The 18,043-nt window shown below is 35.6% G+C and overlaps 1 protein-coding gene across 1 annotated transcript in view; it reads left to right on the top strand.

The window, feature by feature from the left end:
- Positions 1 to 8,622, top strand: part of LOC108730581 (synaptogenesis protein syg-2) — a 95,229-nt gene extending 86,607 nt beyond the window's left edge. Inside the window, exons 12-14 of the mRNA XM_018460357.1 lie at positions 479 to 703; positions 3,600 to 3,766; positions 8,233 to 8,622. Of these exons, the coding sequence (XP_018315859.1) occupies positions 479 to 703; positions 3,600 to 3,766; positions 8,233 to 8,622 (782 nt within the window). The remainder of the gene's footprint in view (positions 1 to 478; positions 704 to 3,599; positions 3,767 to 8,232) is intronic.
- The last annotated feature ends 9,421 nt before the right edge of the window (positions 8,623 to 18,043 follow it).

Raw genomic sequence — 18,043 nt, 5'->3', positions numbered from 1 at the left:
TGAATATTTTGTATTAAATTATATTTAACATTTTTAGTGCTAAAATAACATAATTTATGAGTGACGAACAAATAACATAAAAGTAATGTAGTTTTTAAACATAAATTCTAAAATAAATGAATAAAACGTAGATGTTAATTTGACATATAAATATTAATTCTATTAATATTTTATATATATATATATATATAGTATATCTATTAAAGAGAAACATGCTTCCATAATGTTTCCAAATCGTTTGAAATTTTTTACATAATTTTTACCTTTTTTATTTCTTTCTAACATATTCATCTTATGTATAAATTAACATAAAAAGTTGAGTGGATCATTTGGATCCATAAAATGTTTTAAATACAAATTTTCCAACTACGTACTTTTCTTTTTTTTTCAATATAATCGTAATTTTTCAATGTCCGCACGAGCGGGAAAACTTTACACCGACATGCTTGCACGAGAGCAGTGCGCGTTTTGTTCACAGGTACTCCGGTACCCTTCGAGTTCACCCCGTTACTCGGGAGTCTGATCGGCGTGGTCGCCGCACTTCTGCTCATCACCGTCGCCATTCTAGCAGCGTTGAAAATGAGGAGCGAGAGGCGGGCTCAAAGGCCAGGCGATTTACCTTTAAAGAAGGCTACCGCACCAAGTTCGGAGGACCTTTACGACGCGGACGACAGAAATCCGGACGTTGTGCCGACCAACAAAGGTATGTTCCCTGAGAATGCGTCTTTGTATCAGAATGGTGAATGGATTAATAAAAGGACAAACATCAAACGCTTTGTGTATACGAAAAACACGACGCTCAGCAAACGTATCACGCCTGCCAGTTTTATTACCAAATAATTTAATAATATTTTACGTCGTTTGATATGCATTTTATACACGAAATGTGTAAATGCGTAAATAAAAAATTCGGAAGTATCCTATGCGTAACCGATGCACGGAGCGCACGGTTGCGAGAATTCGGACAATGCATGAAATTATTTGGCCGCGTAAATCGCGTACAGTAACGCAATGCCTCGCTGTACACAACAACGAATAAACGTGTAACATATTGCTGTGCGATACATCGATCGATGTATACTCGATTCGCGTTTGCCCTGAAAATTTTAAACGTATGTATCCGCGCTCTACCACTAAAGACGAAGTATGGTGTGATGCAAGTACACTGCTTTTTGAATGGCAGCATGCGTAAACTTTCACTCGAACAGAATAAATTCCGTATATTTGTCGTAAGTTTTTGAAGGCTGCTGATATTCTTTTTCTGTTTAAAGCCGAAGAATCGCACGTAAATTTATTACTACATATAGTGGCCAAAATTTCCGGTCAACATATTACTTTACGTAATTTTTATGTATGTTTTATATGTTTTTCAATTTATATTAGTCCATAGAATTCTGTTATAATCAAGATTTTAAATACTAGATAAGAATCAAAGTTTATAACGGTCGAAGCTTATAACGGATCTTAGACGCTTAAATAATTTCCATGTGAATTTATATGCTACATATGTAGTCATTTTAACTGCGTTTAAATACTAAAATATATTAAAGTACTTATATACTAGATCTTTATTTGTAAAAAATCTTTATCTAAGCACAATACAATAAAATTACATTGGTCGAAACCACTGAGTCGAGAAAAATGTGATACTGCAATTCCGTCAAAAGAGATTCTCGATTTCGTATCGTTGATGTAACAAAGTAATATAAGCAAGTACGAATTGTACGTGAATAATGTTTCAGTTTCCTCTTTCTCTTTATCCTCTATCTTGAAAATTAGATAATACTAAACGCTTAATGACTCCCATCATATGAACGAAATGTCTGGTTATTCCACTTTTCTGTGCGTATGCTTTAACGAACTTACTTTAGAAACACATCAATCTTTCAATCTGGATCGTAATTAAAAAGAATCACCCACGCCGAAACGAATTTCCTACCCGTTTAATCCCCTTGTTTCTTTTATATCTATTCTTGTTTTAATAAAACTACTCTGTGTACATGCATTGCTTCTAACTTGTTTAAACTTCTTGATTTCATAAACTATAAATTTTTTAATGAAATTTTTAAATATAATTTTTAAGTGGATTCTTTTTAATTTTTAAATGAACTTTTTTTTAGAGATAAATGATATATTCAGTTGAAGTAATATTAAATCAGTAGAAGTTCAGGTTTACTCAAATTAAATTTATACGAAGGAAAAACGAAAACGAAAAAAGAAACGACAGGGTTAACATTGCTGTTCCGAAGATTTGACATTTCGATTCGACACGGAAATTTTATCAGCTACATTGCCCGCCGTTAGCTTTCAAACGTAATATCTGATTGACAGCAATCGAGAACACTTGACCAAGTGTACTCGAGACTGGAAATTCATCGGACTCTATTGCGAATGCGCCGCGATTCGTTAACAGCATCGCGCAACGCTATACTGTGCGTCATTACATCGCTCGCAGTAATACCGCGGAAACAGCGCTGGCGAATGCGCGGTTATGGTTGAGTATACAGCTGATAACCATAGAACTTAACCCCGGACTTGTTAATAAATTACTCGACCGATTACGAGAGAGACTTGTTCATCGTGCTCGCTTATGCGAATCCGATACTCAACGTTCAGATATTTGCCATCGTTCCGATACGCTTTGTTAAATCTGTGATATAATTCATTTTTTAATGGCAATGTGAAATTATCAATCATTTATAAATATTTTTCTTTACTGTTTTTGGAGCAATCAACAAAATGTCGAGTTTTTAAAAAAAAAAGGAAGCAAATTATTTCTCTTGTATTATTTCCATTATAATTATGAGTCATTTTATATTTATAACTCAATACGAATTATTATATTCGGGACACTAATTTGTCGTCTAAACGGGATATGTAATATTAACTTAATGAAGAAAATTACTCTGGACACGATATTACTTAGTTAATTATTTAATCACGATCAAAACGATATCTGGTTATGTACAAATTACTATTTAATTAACATATCGCATTACCGCTCCTCGATGAATTAAGCCAGGTATATCGATACATTAGTAATGCCTTGTAGTTATTAGTTTATTACGATAAAGTTCAGTGCACCATCGCAAATGTGAATTAATGATTTAACTAGTTTAATAGCATAACAAACACATTATATCATGGTTTTCTTTTCGATAAATGATACAGCAAACTCTATGAATAATTTGCGCAGCCGTGGCGTTATACATTTAATTAATTTTTAATGAAATAGATTACATCAACAAAGTATTTCAGAACTAGAAATAAAATTAATTTAGGACGCGCAAAAGAAAAATACTTCATGTCTTATTCATGTCTCTTACGTAAATGTATATATGATTAAGTATTATTCAAGAACCATTAGGTATATTTATTCTATAGCAATAATATATATCAAGAATACATTTTCTACTTTTCATAAATGTCTTGTACAACTTTTATCATGTTATTTAAAAAGTTCACGCTTACTCACAAGTTCTAATCGATATGTCAAGATCCTTTCGAAAAGCAGATGTGAACTTTTCAACAAGAGCGTAGCTGATAATATCTTGCTGCGAAGCAAAGTGGAAATTTCTCACATGTACTTGAAACGAAAGATTCAGATTATCAGCTGACCGGCTCGACTTCCGGAACACCGTTGGCAACGCAAAATACACCGGATGGTCTTCCACCATCGTCCCTTCCGACTCAGCAGACGAATAATCACCTACAAGGACTTCCCGCCTATTCGCATAACGACTATAACAATTATCCCACCTTGCCGGTAAGTATCACGTTGAAAGTTCCTTTTTTAGTATAATTCGTTAATTTCTTCAACCGTATATCAACAAAAAGATTAATTCCCAACGATATAATAATAATAGATCAGTCAAAATTTAGTCAAAATTCAGAAAATTACCGTTCGATAAAAAAATTACTTTTTTCTCTTCGAAACGTTATGGTATAACCCTAATTTTTTGTGTTGGACACGATGCCTTCATCAGAATGTGTAGCATATTAGATTTTTAATAAATTGGAGTGATTCTAGCCCATTTCATTCCATTTCGGAGAGAATTTGGTTGTAAAACAATGTTATAGGCCAACTATAAAAATGCATATGTAAATGTTTTGTAATCGATCACGTCGAATATAATTAAAAATAGCGAATGCAATATAGCAGCGGCGAAAATAAAAGGTTCATTGTAATCTTATAAAAATGTATATGTTGTGGAGTTTTTATAAATTACATTGATGTCAGATATGAGGTTTAAATTTCAAAATTTTAAATGACAGATACAGTATGACGGACGCAAAAATGAAAATTTCATCAAAATCTCATAAAAATGCATTTATCAAATTTTTACGGTCATTGACGTCAAATATGATTAAATTTCAAATTGACAAATCCAATATGGCTAACACGAAAATAGAAAATGTCATTGAAATTTCATAAAAATGCACATGCTAAAGTTTTTCAAATCACTGATTCATACCCTTCACCTGCGCATGTATACATCGGTATAGATAAATAAAAAAATAAATAAAAAATCAGATAGTAAATGTTCAAAATCGAGACATTTTATGATATATTAATATCCTCTTTGTCCAAAATGTTGTCGACAAATGAGAGTAAGAACTGTAATGAAATGCGTGTCACCCCTATAGTGACGCGACAGTCAGTATGTTATAGTATTAGATAATATTACGTATTAGATAATATATTTCGATACATAAGATAGATAATGTGGAAATTGAATAGTGTATTATAATCATACGAAACGCTTTAGTGAATAGCTACCAAATGCAAAAGCCAATTCTCTAACAAACTCTGAACAATTCCCTTCAGAATCTATGTTAAATTATACTTTGTTGTCCCGCTCGTAACTGCATGCCGCACAGTTGCTATAGCCATTACGTGTAAATGGATGTTCTGATTTCATGAGAGGGAAATGAATGTAATACGGCCTGCTCGCAGCAAAGAGATACTTTAAACAATTAAAGTCGATAGTTTAAATCACGAGAATTTTGTTAGTCAGGCGAGCGAAGGACGTTCTAATAAAGTTAATAGGTTCATCCAATGGAATGGGAAACTAAGAAAGTGGAGTGCAAAGAAATGGATGAAGCGAAGCAGTTCGCCGAATCGTACCGTCGCGTTGTCGTACTGTCGCGTCGTTCCCCTTTCCCATCGAGCTTCGCGAAAAGCTCCGGCCAACGTTTTCAAGAAAGTCCTCCAGCGGTGTAGTTTGAAATAACAGTATCCATCCGGAGAGGATGGCGCTACGTAAAGTTTCAACCGGAAAGCAACGCTTCCAGCTGCAGCAGTTCGAAACTAGAAAATTGCACTGTCCACGTCTCGCCTCTCGATTTTAGGAAACATTCTGAGGTCGGAGAAATTCTAACGCCATGATACATATAACGATCTCTTTTCGAAATTATTTTGTATACCACGATTATTAATCGATGAACTATAAACGTGAAGAACAGATTTACGCACGGAAAGATTTTTTATTAAAGTACCTAAAAATTTAATCAGATATAGATCTGAAAATAATTTGATTGGACAATTAAAATAATTATGCATAAATTAAGTACGCTTAAACATTGATGATAATGCTGCAAGAAGTTTAACCTTCCACCAGCAATAGAAGTCTTTAAAAGCATCATTGATTTTGATTGTGAATTTTGGTAGAAAAATTTAAATTTGTAAAGAATAAGTAAACTATAATCTGATTTTTATGATGATAAAAACTCGTTAAAACTTTGACAAGTACAGAATTTTTTTCAGATTTTTATATAATCCGGAACAATAAAAAATTTGATCTCTGATCTTTTTCAAAGATCTCTATTGCTAAAATTCATGTTAGCAGCAAAGGATTAACATTTTAGTTTAAACGTCCTAATTATTTTGATAATAATAGAATTATTTTCAGATCTGTTCCAGCTAAATTTTTAAATACTTCAGTAAAATTGTTTTTTTCGCGTTTGTAATTCGCGACGACGAGTGGTCAGAATTCAAATACGCACTCCTCTCGTTACGTTTGCGCTTACTCCCTTTCAAATTTCCCCCGATCTCCTCTTGAGTCCCTTTCATCACGATTCGTTGAAACTTTACCCCCAATTTCACACCAAATTAATTGCTAATTACTGCGGGGATCTAAAGTTCTGTTAGTAAAACCTCGGTAGGAACAAAACTCCAGAGTGGAAAACTTTGATTATCGCTACTCGGATTTTCGTATTCCGTTTTTCCTCGAATAATTGTTGCTTTTTCTTTAAATACCAATTGTTCAAATCCTTTCGTTGAATTTAAAACGTTTTCAGAATCGATGGTATAGATGATTATCGGCGTTGAATTTCTCGTAACCTTAAGTGCTTGCAGAAAATTGTCGGAGTTTGCTAAGTCTCGATGAAAAAAAAATATATATGGATTTTCCTGTAGAAAATGTAGATAAAAACTTGATAGTAGTAAAACGCGATACAAGAAGCGGCTTGGCGCTTTGAAAATCTATGGAATTCGCGATTTCTTCTTGATCTTTTACATGATAAAATCCGATGAACTGGTTCGCTCCCGTGAACAATTTCATCTGCTCTTCCACTATATTCCATCGTGAACGAACATTCTCCATGCTGTTTTGCGTCCAATTTATAGGAAATGGCGTCGGGCACTCGAGGGTTGCTGTCCTAAACACTCGGAGGAACTCTCGCCGTCAAAAGTTTCCGTAATACGAGCCAACTAGTTCAGGCGGTCTCTTAGGAATATTCAGGAGTGAAAATTTCCAAAGTTAGACTTGTTCGTGTTATCTAAGTCTTGCGACTAGAAAATGCAACGCGGAAACTCTCGCTCGGTTTCTTAGGAATGTTTTAGCCCTATCACGAAAGTTGGGCGTCTCACGCGAATAGGGGATTATTTGAATGTCCGGTTGGGGTACGCGTCACAGTATAATGGTTGCATTCACTTTAGCGGATTACGCCTCGCGTACACATCTATAATAAACCAACGCTAATGTATTGAAATTGGTTTAATCTCCTGTTACCCACGTGTCATTAGACATCCGAGCGGACTTGTTGCATAATGCGCAGCAGATTCGATCGATGGAAACAATACGCGTACTTAATCCCTAATCGGATTCAAGGCTCATGTAGAACCCGACGATTAATGTATGTTTCAATAAACTTCAGTTGGAGTTAGCAGAAAAGTCCTGTTTGCTATCGCCTGTCAAGTAGCATATTCATAACTAAAGTATACGTAATTGTGTTGCCATCAACGTTTCAGTATTCGTACTTAGCTGCACGATCATTGTTATAAAGTAATCCCTCATATTGTTTTGTTATGTTAACCTTTCATTACTCGCGTGAGATGTCCAAGACACACCCACCTTATAAATACACTAAATACAAATGCTATTTGTATATATTATTACATTCAGTGCAAATAGTTTCACAATTTGAAAAAAATTTTTTGCATTTATGTTTGTAAATAATGTATAGATAGAATATTATTAATCATTATTTAACCCTTTGAATACCGGAGCTTTTTAATAAAGAAATTTAAAAGAAATTTTGATTTCTAAAAATTTCTGGAATTGATGAATTCGAGTCTGGCAACAGCATTCTAAAATTGAACTTAGTTTTAGAATATTCTTGATATCTCTAAATTTGAAGATAGTCTGAAAATATCAAATTCAAAAAGAGTAGCAATTTTCAATAAACGAGGACCTAATGTCAGAGTTCGTAATTAGAGATTAAAAGTCAGTTTGTGGAAATCAGTACTAATTGTTTGCGAAGCACTGGTGAGCTTCAAATTAAGTGAAACTGAAAGCTTGATATTACTTCGTAATAAAAAATTTCGTAAAACTGAGTTTTATGATAATTAGATTATTAGTTTTAAGAAATTTAATTATTTTAAAAATTCTGTCTGACACATACTGGATCAACCATTTCATTTTTTTTTTATTTTCACCTATAGACACGAATAAAATATTATCAAATTACCTCGTACTTATAAGCCAAATTTCATGAAAATTAAGCAAGCAGTTAACAAAATAAAAGAGTGTGATCCTAAATGAGGTCGATCCACAAAGAGTTAATTGTAAATCATAAAAAAAAACAATGAATATTAAGCTATAATGTTAGAATATCAGAAATACACATCTCACAAGTAATGTAAGTTAAATTTTCTTTAAAGTAATAATTTCTTTTACTTGCGAGTCTGAATGTTTCTTTGTGTAGCACATCCGAATCTTTTCCTTCCAGTTATCTGGAGAGGTGACGTACGCCGAGCTGTGCCTAGCGAGACCCACCACCCTGTCGACCCTGACGACTGACGCCAAGCTGGCCAGCCTCGGCGGCGGAGTTGGCGGTCTAGGTGGTCTTCAGGGTTACGGTAGCGGTCTCGGGGTGATCGTGGGCGGCAAGCCGTACACGAAGGAAGCCACAGTCTATGCCTGCATCGACCACAACGCCAGGCCACCCAAACTGGACGTCCCTAACGTGCCGTCATGCGTGACCACCCCTATAACGACGGCGAACGTGCTCCAGGATTCCACCGTCGCCACCGTCATGAGCGGCAAGCAGCACCACCCGGCGAGAGAGGTCGTCACCGTCCGTACGCCCCTGATCTCGACCCAGGAAAGCTGCGTATAGGGACGCGACTCCGACGCGCTCAACGTCAACGAGTACTACGTCTGATATGGCCGCCGGCTCGTGGCGATCGTGTGCGTCTTCATGGTGCGCGACTACCTTTCGATTCCTGGACTCACGGTGCTTTCCCCGGTAACGTTCTCGAATTCTCGAGAAAAGGTATACCTAATATGAATTATGAGTTTCGTCCGGACGCGAGATGATCGCACGCTCACATCGAGCGACGTGATCGCTCGCTTTCAGACGTATGGACTTTCGCCCAACAACGACCGCCATGTCTGCGGTGCTCGTGTCTGAAAACAAACTTCTGATCGTGACTAACGACGCCGTACAACGAGGAAAATGATGGCTACGCTTCGGTAAGACTCGTATGAATATACCAAGGTAATATAACGAAAGAGCTAGACGTCTTTGTATGCAATCTATTACATACGGTTTGCAATCGTATTAAGGTAGCTGATACAAACGTTCAGGACTGACCAAATAATCTCTTGAAGAATACATATCGAAAGATTCCAATATCGGATAACGTACAGCAACCAAATTCCTTCGTTTAGACATTCCGTTGTGTTCCGAGTATGGCAAAATGTTATGTGATATAAAAATCTGTGAAAGCAATATATCGAGTTTCACTGCCCAATCATATATCACTGCCCAATTTTCAAAGATTCCATTTATTTTTGGCAAGACATCATGAAAGAAGAAACTTAATAAAACTTAATAAATTCTGATGAACCAAAAGTATTATTAAAACACAATTCTAGATTTCAGGAAAAAACGTACACATTCCAGATTTATATTATAATTTATATCGTAATGAAAAAAACCAAAGGGATATACATGTGTTAATATTAACGTATCGTTAATCGCACGACTACGAAATTTTTCGCAAGAGAACATCACCACGTGATGTGATCGTTTTGATTCTAAAAACATCAGCGTCGAAAAAATCTACTGATATTTATCGAAGAATCCATACACTGAATTGCCATTGTAGCGGAAAGCACCATGTCCAAAAACCTAGGTTTCCGCGGATGTTCGTACCGCGAGAGGAAAAATCGATGTACCTATGTCTCGCAACGGCGAATGTAGATTTTCTATCCCGAGAGTATACTTTGTATTACAAAGTAGGTATGGGGGATAAAGAAGATCGTCGCGTTGAGTGTATTTTCGTAGAATGGCGCGTCTTTATCGACGATATGCTCTCCGGTCTCTTTCTCCCTTTTTCTCGGAGTGTCGTATATCGTGTCGATTACGGCGCGCCAAGTGCAACGGTAAATTTCGGGAGAGGATCTCCGCGACGCGAGAGAAAGATCGACTTATTTCCATGAAAATCCGCAAAATATTTCCGCGCTGGCAGCCGCGACGCGAAACAAGTGCGTTGTACAAAGTACAGCAGTTACGAAAATCCGACGTGAAGATTTTCTCAATGTCAGACGTGTTCTCGTCCTTTTTCCGTTACCATCTGATTTTATTCTCTATTGAGAATTTTACGGACAATTCAACTTGCGGTTTTATCATAATGAAATAATATCACAAATAAATGCATATTCATCCGAAAAAATTCTCCGGTAGCTTAACTCTAATTCGCTCCAAAATTTCCTTAACTGATATTCGCAAAACCACATAATTTAAAATTAATATATCTTTGTTTAAAGATTACATAATTGACAGATTCTTTTTATTTTAAAAGTCAAAATCCGAGGAATAAAATTATTTAACTTAAAATTATATAAGGTTGTAAAAAATACTTATAAACAATTTTTCACAACGTAATTGAAAAAATGTCTACTGCATCCGCAAATATCAATTAAAGTTAATCATCAGGAAAGTAATTTAATAACGTCACGTACTGCTGTTTGGTCAATCGATTAATTTTTCTAAAAATGTATGTATAAAATTAACTTTATTCATACAGTGTGTAATATTTAAAATTTAGTCTATGACTTTACTAATGTCACATGACTTTATTAAATTTTGTATCGGGATTTATTTTGAATTATTTACAGTACGCCGCATATACTACAGAAGATGACAAGGTAAGAATAAATTTGCTAAACTATAAAATAAGCAGTATATCGATCTTCTCTCTCGCAGATTGAACCCGTTCTTTATCCTTCCATCGTTACAACTCTAGTCTATATTTACGCGACTTTTCTAACCGCGCGACATGCGAATGGCGTAATAATCGCGCGGAGATTTTAGCGAAAGTCGAATTTTCACGATAACGCGAAAGGAGTTTCTTCCAAGATGACCTGATATATATCCTCGTATGCGTAAAACACTGTAAATAGCGACTTTTCCTCAAGAGGACGAGGGCACGGAATAAATTTAGACTATAATTATCGAAATTACCATGTGCGTTGATAAGAGAGCCTGCGCTCTGAAAATATGTATATTATTCTAACTAACAAACGTACCTTGTACATTGCGCATCGTTCAATAGCGACGAGCATCTATGCATTATCCATAATTACGTTTCGTTCGGAGAACATTTGACGACGGAATCGGAGACAATAACGTTGTAGAACTGTTTAATTGAAAACGGCTCGCTAACAGTAAATTGTATCGTGCTACAGTGAAGTATTCGTAAACGAAAGATTTTATTTAAACAAGTCTTTATAGAAAATAAACATTAATTAGCAATTTATTAATAATGACTATCTTTTATCCCGATAAAAACAAAAGAGCTCCGCGAAAATAACCATTTATGATCAGAAGATAAATTTCTCGAACTGTACGAATACTTTTATGCATCCAAATGTAATTTTTTATCTTCGTTTATTACTATAATGGTATATCTCTCTTGTTAGATAATAACTTTAATTATATTTTTTTATTATTATTTCAATTACTGTAATTATTACACATCTTTTTAAGTAACATAATTTTGAAAAATATACAGTCTGTTTTATTCTTTGTTAATAAATTGCTCATTAATGTCTACTTTCATAAATTGAAATGTAAATAAACATGATTTAAAATTTTTTAAGATATCTCCCTTGTACATTTTATACTCACTGTATATTCTTCGAAACATAATTGAAGTTTGAGCGCTTTATTTCAGCCCAAAATGATTTATTTTTTGATCAGCTATCGACATTAAGCCACGGTGTAGATATATACGTTATAATAAACGCGATATAGTTCATCATTTTAGAGCGGCCAATTTTTATCTTCGTTTCCTATTAATCCCTTAATCACGTAGACTGACGAGACATGCGACGAGATCTTGCGGACAAATATGTCTTAGGACTGCCAAAACGCGCACAACACAACTGCCATGTTGCACTCATTTTTACTGAGTTCGCCGTCGAGATAATGAAAAACGATCGAAGAGTATTTTCCGCGCGTCGCCGTACGTTGTGCACCGTACAAATGTACAACGCGTGTACATCTCACAGTTATTTATTTATATATATATATATATATATATACGTCCTCGTCGCATTTGCGCAGCGGAGATAGTGTAAATACCTTGTACATAGGGATATCGAGAAAAGAGAGACTTTATCTGCGAGATGCCCGAGGTTAAACCCCTACTTGTCTGAGGGACGACAGAACAGGCACGAAGGATCGTTATCGACGAATCCGTTAATGACATTACGAGATACGTTCGCAGGGAAATTGTATATCGGTGGCGCACGAGAAAGAAAAGGAATAACGACCATGGCGCGCAAACCCTCTCTTTCCTTAGTTCCTCTGGAACTGATGCTAGAATCTGTAACAAAGTTACTAACTGTTGGGTCTATAAGACCCATTTAATTTATGTTAATTAAAAGATCCTAGTTAATTTCAAGGAACCATAATGATAACTTGTACAAAAAAAAAAATAAATACCTACTAAATATTTTAATAAGAATAATCCAAATTTTTGAAAACGTAACATAAAGAAAATTGAATGTTTGACATTTTTGAAAAAAAGATTTATAATTGAATAGGTCCAATAGATCCATCGTCAACTCTGGAGGATTAAATAGAATTTTCTGAACTTCGAGATTTGGAATTATTATTTTGCCCATACGTATATCTCCCGTATTTCATCGTTCTTTCTCGTGACTAATTAATATCATACGTACGACGTAATTGACCGTTATTGATCGTCGTCGTCGTTGCTGACGAACGTTAGTCAACGAGCGCGAGGAAAGTCGACGTAACGAGCGTTCCTTCGTGTACGCCCCTTCGTAATTTGTAAGATATATGCTCCGATGTACAGCGCCGAGATATTTTTTCAGAGTGTGCGTAATACAATACCTCCGCGTATATCGTGAAGTCTTGGGCACCCAATTAGGCGAGGCCCATTTAAAGAGAGGGCGGAAACTGTATAATTAAACGATTGGATTGCGATTAATGGTCAGACAAGGAGATAAAGATATATGTATATGTACGTGCGTGTGTATATGCGCGTATGTGCCTGTGTTGCGTGAAGCCACAAACACGTGACTCTCTCACCGTCTGTATGTGTATGTGTGTGTACGTGACTGTGGTAGCGATCTGCAGTCGAGGATTAAGAATAATTAAAACAAATGCCGGTATTTATGGTCTGTTGTTATTTCAAGACCGTTTTAAATAATATCTTAAGATGCTAATACGACTGTGTGTTTATACCGTTTATGACATTTTTAAATTGTACTCATATAGCATTTTTTCACATTCTGGAAATGTTCTAGGAACGTCCTCTGGAGACCTGAATACTTAACCCTTTATTACTCGCATGGAATGTCCAAAACACCCCGGCTTTATACATTCTGTAAATATATGAATATTATTTATACATATTATATTTAGCGCAAATTAATTCACAATTTAAAAAAATTTTTTTGCTTTTATCTAAAAGATGTACAGAATATTATCAATCTTTATTTAATTGTAAATTATTTTAAGAAATAATGAAAATTGAGATATAATGTTAAGACATCAGAAATATCCTATATGCGAATGTTAAAATTACGTTTAAAAAAACTACGAGTAATGTAGGGTTAAGATAGTCTTGAGTATAAAAACAGTCTACAAATATCAAAGATATATATGTATGGAAATTCGTTTATTGTTATTTTATGATTTTTTTCGTAACTTTTTGTTTAGAAGAAACAACTTACGTTGAACTCTCTATCCTTTTGATCTTACAAAAGAGCATCTTACTAACGCAGATAGACATTGCGAGAGCCATCGTTACATTTGAGTTACTTTTAGATAACTCAAATTCGCGCTTTTCTTTCCGTTGTATTTAGAACGTTGCAATTATTTACGTCGCAATAAAGGATTTTCAAACATTCGCGAAAGGGTTGAGACAAAACCGTTCTTTTTCGACGTATTCTTTTTTTCTTTTCATGTCCGGTGCTCGAACGAGATCGAAGTGGACAAAGAAAAGAGAATTATACCTCGAGTGCTCCAATTGAATCTCTGCAAGATCAATTTTTCTTCCGACGCAAAAGATATCGGATTGTATTGTTTAAACTGTTGTTTATATCTTGTCCTATCGCACTGGAGATAATTCATAATTTTTTATTTTTACCAACAGCAATACTATTTTCTTAGTTACGAATTTCTTCGTAGGAAAAATATCCAGCGCAACTGTAATTAAATAACATGAATTCTTTACTTGGATATTCAAGTTAAAATTCTTTCTAAAATTGTTTCGGTAAGCCCCATAATCATTCTTATGCTCAGTCGCTTCACATATTTATGTATTTATGCACACGTTTAGTCGCAACGGTGCAACCTGGTCTGATAAAGTTATAACTTATCACTCGTATCACGTACAACGCATACAATAGCTGCAGTGCGGTAGCTGCAGTGGATCACCCAGTACTGTACACTGTTATATCTGTACACATGTACAAAAGTTCGATTGGCGGAGTCCTTCCGGTTTCGTAGGTATTTTAAGCACGCGCGTTAACGATCGCGCATGTTTCTCCTCGTGCGCGCCTCCTCTCTAAATTCTCGCTTCTCGCATGCTGCAATACATTCCATGTTTCCTGTCAAATACCGCGGGCACGTGTGAATGCGGCTGGTTCCCGGCGCCGCGAAAATTTTGACGGTAATAAAGAAACGATGGCCACGTCACGAGTTTCGCGACGCGACCCAATTTCGCGTTCGTGGCAGAGAACGAACGCGCGTAATGAGCAATTACAGACTGATATATGTCGGTGCAATTTTCTGCTTCCGACTAGTTTAGTTTGATGTTTAAATAGTTTCGAGTGTGCTAAATTTCATTGCATTAACATTTTAGATTATTCTTTAACAGACTGAAATATCTTCATAACAATGTGATCTTGTACGTAGTATAAATTATATTTCATAAAACAAATTCTAATATAAAAAAATTTCAGTTACTAATGAAGTGATTGTTTCATTTTCGAAAATGAAATAATCACTTCATTCTTATAAGAACTCCATTTTTATTGCTATCAGTGCTTTAATGTTAATAGTAACAATTATATTTATAGTTTTACCTTTTAATTTATTATTTTAATTATTTTATTTATAAACTTTTTAATGAAGATTTTGTTCGAAATGTGCACCTCTTGCAGCAATACAAGCATTGCATCTGTCAAACACGGCTCTTGTAGCAGCCAGGCCTTTAAAGCATTACCGTTGCAGAAACCGTATACAAAAACCATATCAGCATATTCACTATTAGAATACGTACGCGGCATATTGCAAAAGACAAAATTCATCTACTATTAAAGGCTTTCAAAGAGCGACTGACAAATTCATAACAGAAAGTGGAAAATGTAATCAAATATGTCGGTGCTAGATATGGCAAGAAATATAAACATTTTTTTTCGATTTCTCTGAAACGGAGCAAAAACGAGCATATGTCTATAGGACTTTTTTTCTTAGTTTTTTACTCCTCTACACGCTCCCGAAGTTTTGCGATTTAATTTGGAAACACCCTGTATAGTAGGTATCAAAAATGACTATAAATTATGATTATTATACCATTATTATGTTAATTTATACGAGCGTGTAATAAAAACTTTGATTGTTATACTATTTTTTTCTCAGTATGTTTTGGTTAAACATTTTTCAATCAATGACGCAGTTGGAAAAAGAAGCAAGCCTTCACAGAAAATTCCGCAAATAAGAATTACCCGTTAAAATCGCTACGTCCAAACGGGCTCGTTTGTTTTGTTACAGCTCCCAGTTGCACTTTGTACGGAGCCTGCATTACTCTTGGGACTAAATGGTGATCTGCCCAGCGCCGCGTTTCGCCAATTTTCAAAAGAAACCCTCTACACAAAAATTTACATCGGCTTATCAAATCTGAAAGTCAATTCCAAAACCCGAGCGCCTCCAAACTCCGCACGAGTCTATTAGCTTGTACCAGAAACACCAAAAGCATCAAAAGTCACTTCTGCAACGGAATATTCATCGACGCTTACGTATCACTGCCACGATAACCACCGCACAATTTCCCGACGTCTCGAAATCCGCAAGCATCATTCCCGCAGCACAGACAACCCATTCAAATTCTTTTGAATATCTATCGGATATCGAAGTGTACCACAATGTCCGAATTTTGGAATACGGAATAAACATTAATTATCCATTACGTGGCACGGCGCAAAATTGCCTTCATCCCACTTCCGAGCATTTTGAGGTTCACTCATTTCTCGTTCGTTCTGGATTTTTCGCGAATCAAATACTCCGTTCACATTTTTTATGTTACGTGGCGACACTTTATTACAATTTTATTTATCGCCGATTAATTAAAAAGCAAAAGAAAAGTAGCAATCAAGTCCGAAAAGTAATGGCTTAAAATATTGATGCTCTTACAAGCTCAAAATTTGTAACTTTTTCATATATCATTTTCGTCGTTTAACTAATGTTTGACTTCCACTTTTCGATTGACGTTAACAAAACTGTAACCTTTTCTGTATATAACGAGAGTTGCGATAAAGAGCCTGGCGAATCGCGTCTACGTTGAATTGTACATAATCTTTTGGAGTAAATGTGTGCATATTTGTTTGTACATTCTTCTGCAGTTCGCAAGTGTATGTGTGTGTGCGCGCGTACAAATGTTCCATGAAATTTTATCTGGCGGACCTGATGAGAGAAATGCGAGCGTGTCAAAAATTGAAATTGCGACGACCATACTACGTGTATCTACAATAATTATAGATCTCTCTCTATAAATATATACACACCTCAACGTAATCAGAATAAACGTGTTGATATAAAAACCGACAAGACGAAGAATCAATCTTTGGGTGACTTTAAAAACTTGTCTAGTTTTCTTTCTTTAAATATCCGTGATAGCAACTATGACAAAATATCTTTCTACTTCCTCTTCCCCTTTCTATTTTCCTGTAATTTAATTTTCGCCATTTTTTAAGGTCAGCCAAGGTTCGTCAAAAAATTAACTTTTTATTACCTTTGTAAAAATACATCCCTTTAACGTCATAATCTGATTCCAGGTAAGTCGTTGATTTTATTCATTATTGCCGCGGCTAATCCTCGTCACGAGTGTTTCGATTCTTTTTCGATTATGAAAGGACGTTCTCCTGAACATACAACAACATAAACCTTTTATAACAGATATAACTAAATAATACAGTGAAAAATACATAACTTAGAAAAATTTTATTAAAAACATAAAAAAATTATAGAATTTGAAAAAGTCAATCCGTTTCTTTGAGAAATTTTGTAGACAATCGGATAAACGAACAAACTGATTAATGGACGGACCAACACTATGAAATTATAAAATAGTTTGCTACGATGCACTACTTAATAATAGAATTTCGCCGTACAGCCAATTACGTATAAACGCGTGCGTGTATATATATATATATATATCGTTAGATATTCCACAGATATTATTAAAAACGCGCGGCATAATAAAGCAGGCAAAATTAATACTGTGTATTACACTACGGCAAAATTAGAAACGGTGCCGTCGTAACGAACACTTTGTCGCGTTTCCTCCTATTAATTACGCGGAGCTCGAAGCACGGCGAACCAGAGACGCCGAGTTTCATTATTTCATTTATCATGCACCTATATACGTGCAACGCGATAATGCGCAACTCCCGGGAAGGCAGAGGATTACGAGGATGGCGAGGTGAGAATTCGCGCCGAGCCACCGAAAGAGGGTTTCCTCCCTCCCCGTATATATATCGGCTAGAACGACCTTCATGTTCCTTTTCCTCTTTTCCGCCAATCCGGTTTCCCCATACACGTACATAACGTGCGAGTTCCGCGAGTCTCCCCTACCGGAGATAACATAAATCCTGGATCGTTCCGACAGGCATCTCCGTGCCAGCCTCTTGTCTCTCTCGCCAATTGTCTGCCGGCCGTCCTCGCGAAATGGCGTTTATGTCGGATGGAGACGCGAGATTGCGAGCGAGTAATTAAAAAATCGTCGAGAAAATCTCCACTTTCTCTCTTTCTTTTTTCTTCTCTTCCCCCCCCCTCT

Source organism: Mycetomoellerius zeteki, unplaced genomic scaffold (assembly GCF_001594055.1).
Source record: "Mycetomoellerius zeteki isolate Tzet28-1 unplaced genomic scaffold, Tzet1.0 scaffold94, whole genome shotgun sequence".
NCBI lineage: Eukaryota > Metazoa > Arthropoda > Insecta > Hymenoptera > Formicidae > Mycetomoellerius > Mycetomoellerius zeteki.
The sequence above is the reverse complement of the archived record's forward strand: the minus strand, read 5'-3'. Positions and strand labels throughout refer to the sequence as shown.